This window comes from Branchiostoma belcheri, unplaced genomic scaffold, assembly GCF_001625305.1.
Source record: "Branchiostoma belcheri isolate BF01 breed outbred unplaced genomic scaffold, Haploidv18h27 scaffold85, whole genome shotgun sequence".
Taxonomy (NCBI): domain Eukaryota; kingdom Metazoa; phylum Chordata; class Leptocardii; order Amphioxiformes; family Branchiostomatidae; genus Branchiostoma; species Branchiostoma belcheri.
In genome coordinates this window covers 849984-852695 of record NW_017804520.1, presented here as the reverse complement: position 1 = coordinate 852695, position 2712 = coordinate 849984, and the positions used below count along the sequence as shown (strand labels likewise).

Here is a 2712-nt window from a genome sequence, read left to right as displayed (position 1 = left end):
CATCATACTTGGGCATCTCACCATTATTGAGGTTAAAAACCTGAATAAGGTTTTTCAAAGATACAGTGTGTGCCCTGGGCAGGGTCACTGTTTAGTGCAAGTGGTGGGAATTCTAACTTGATCGGATACCTGGGAGCAAAACAGCCACACTCCTGAAAATCAACACTTATTAGACATCAATCAGTGGTACTCAATGTATTCTCAACAGGATCCCAGCCAGACTCATCAAAAACATGTTCTACAATTAGTACAAATTGTCTAGTTGGGAGACGCAGGAGTTGAATATACAAAAAGCTCTGTCGGGGGACCGTCTTCCTGTAGATCAAGGGAGGGAATAGTATTGAAAAAGGACTCGTGTATTTCTTTATATACGTGTGTGCACAGAAACTCTGTCAGGGGACTCCAACTTCCTGAACTTCAAGGAAGAGAAAAGCGGAAAAAGGAAACAGAGTATTATTTCTTAGGAATAATATATGTGCAAAAGACTCTGTTAGGGGACCCTGTTTTCCTGAAGATCAAGAAACAGCATTGAAAAAGGAAACAGAATATTATTTCAAAAGGAAAGAGGAAAGAAGGAAATCGCATTCACAGGGAACAAGAGAAAAGACTATATGTGTGTTCAGCACAAAAAAAGTCTATCAGTGCTGCTCATTCACAAAAACTCAAGGGACTCTTGAACGAAGATCAAAGAAGTGAAAAAGGAAATAGATTTTTATTTCTTATGGAAGAAAATTTTATACAGCTTTGGAAACTTTGCCAGGGAAAGGACAATGTGTGTGCAGCACAAAAAGCCTATTGGGGAGTTTAATGTAATATTTTTGCACTAAAAATTGAAATATTTCATTTTGAAAAATATCTATATTTTCTTTCTGCACACAAAAAATGAACCAGTGAATACAACATTTTATAATAATTATGTTAATAATAATAAAATGTACAGACATCAGATGTACATGTACAGGGGAACATTCCCTACATTCATGCTTGATTTGTCCCTCATTTTCTGTCATTTAAAGCCATAAGCTTTTGATTTTGTACCATTAAATTGTGACAGTTATAGCGGCTTTTCAGGCGTAACATTCACGGCAACTCACAATTCAATTTCCTGTGCTAAAGCCAATAGCCCATACCCTTTCAGTAGGGTCATAAAGGAAATTGTGTGGAAAATTACTGCTACGTGTACATATACCTTACAGCACACATCACTATTCTTCTCATTGTTATTCTGCCTGACATACACTCTGTATATTGTGTGTGTGTGTGTGTGTGTGTGTGTGTGTGTGTAAAATTCATAAAATGTTCACATTGGTGTATTTGTCTCTACTTTCTACTGTTGATTCATCTGTGGGAGATTTCATAATGTAAGAAATTGAATAAGTGTTCATCAAGGGTTATATGTAATTTGACCAAGGACATTGCAAATCACAACACTTAATCCAATGATCCTAGGAAACTTTGAGAAGAAATTGTATTACACTGTCACCTCACCGAAGGAGGAAGGTTCAAATCTCATTCAAGCCTCGTTGATCTAAGATACCCGGGGTAGTGTCGGAAAATGCAATAATTCAATTTGTGGCAATTCATATTGATGCTTCTTCAGTGAAGTGTATGAGTTCAAAGATTCATCACAAACCTTATACATTTACATTTCAGTGATAGAAAAACCCATCTGCAGTCTGCATTTTGCAGAGAAATTTCCAATGTTGCAGCAGAAAAAAAATTAAGCAACCTGCAATTATGCGATTTTCTTAGCCATTGAAACCGATACAAGTTAAGTCAACAGGGAGAAGGGACATTTGCTAAGAACATTGAATTTTTCTGCCTATAATCTTATCAGTATAAGAAAGAGAACAGTCTTCAACAGCACCTTGGGAAGAATTTGAATTTCTTTTGCCTCCTGTGCAGGCCTCCGGACAAGTGGGAGTTTTGATACTGCATTTTGTAGAACTTCTAACGCATTCTTTTGCCGGCATGGTGGGTAGTAACCATCTCTGGGCAGCTGGTTGTAGGATGGCCAGTAAAAGAATGTGCTAAATATTCCACAAAATGGAGTATGAAAACTCCCACCCGCCCAGAGGCCTGCACAGGAGGCTAGAATTTCTTAGGCTTTTCCTGATGACCTCTGGATCCTTCCAGGTCGTTGTCATGGCAATGGGACCTGACCAATGGGGTGAGACCAGGCTTGTGGAGCCAGGTGGTTGCTAGGCTGCAGGGCCGCGCCCACCAACGAGAGGAGTATGAGCAGTGCAAGAAGTCCCTCTTTGGAGAGCGGGGTAAGATTTTTTGGGTTTACCAAAGGAAAATATAATATTGTTTTTGCTCTGTTTCTTCTTCCTTTTCATCCTCTTCGTTTCCAAAAAAATAAAGTCAATGACCTGAACCATATGCTCTATCACCATGGTAAATGTGTTTTTAGACATTTTTATTGCACTCTCTTTTTTAAAATTTTTTTTATGCCACTCCCAACCAGTACCCCTTGGGTATTGGCTAATGTATACATGTAATACTGCTTGGCCGATTTGATAATGTCTTTGCAGCCAGAAAAAGATCTGCTTGGAGATCACTAGTAGTCCATTACCCCCCGAAGGCTAACAGACACTGCTTGGCAGATTGGATACTGTCGTTACCCCCGTAGGATCTGCTTGGAGATTAATACAGACTGCTTGTGACACTGATGATCCCTGCGGCACTCTGAACATCCCGCTCCCAGCT

General features: G+C 39.4%; 1 protein-coding gene across 1 annotated transcript in view; it reads left to right on the top strand.

The window, feature by feature from the left end:
- Positions 1–2712, top strand: part of LOC109487029 (TBC1 domain family member 24-like) — a 29448-nt gene that overhangs the window by 4942 nt on the left and 21794 nt on the right. Inside the window, exon 4 of the mRNA XM_019790962.1 lies at positions 2137–2273. Within this exon, the coding sequence (XP_019646521.1) occupies positions 2137–2273 (137 nt within the window). The remainder of the gene's footprint in view (positions 1–2136; positions 2274–2712) is intronic.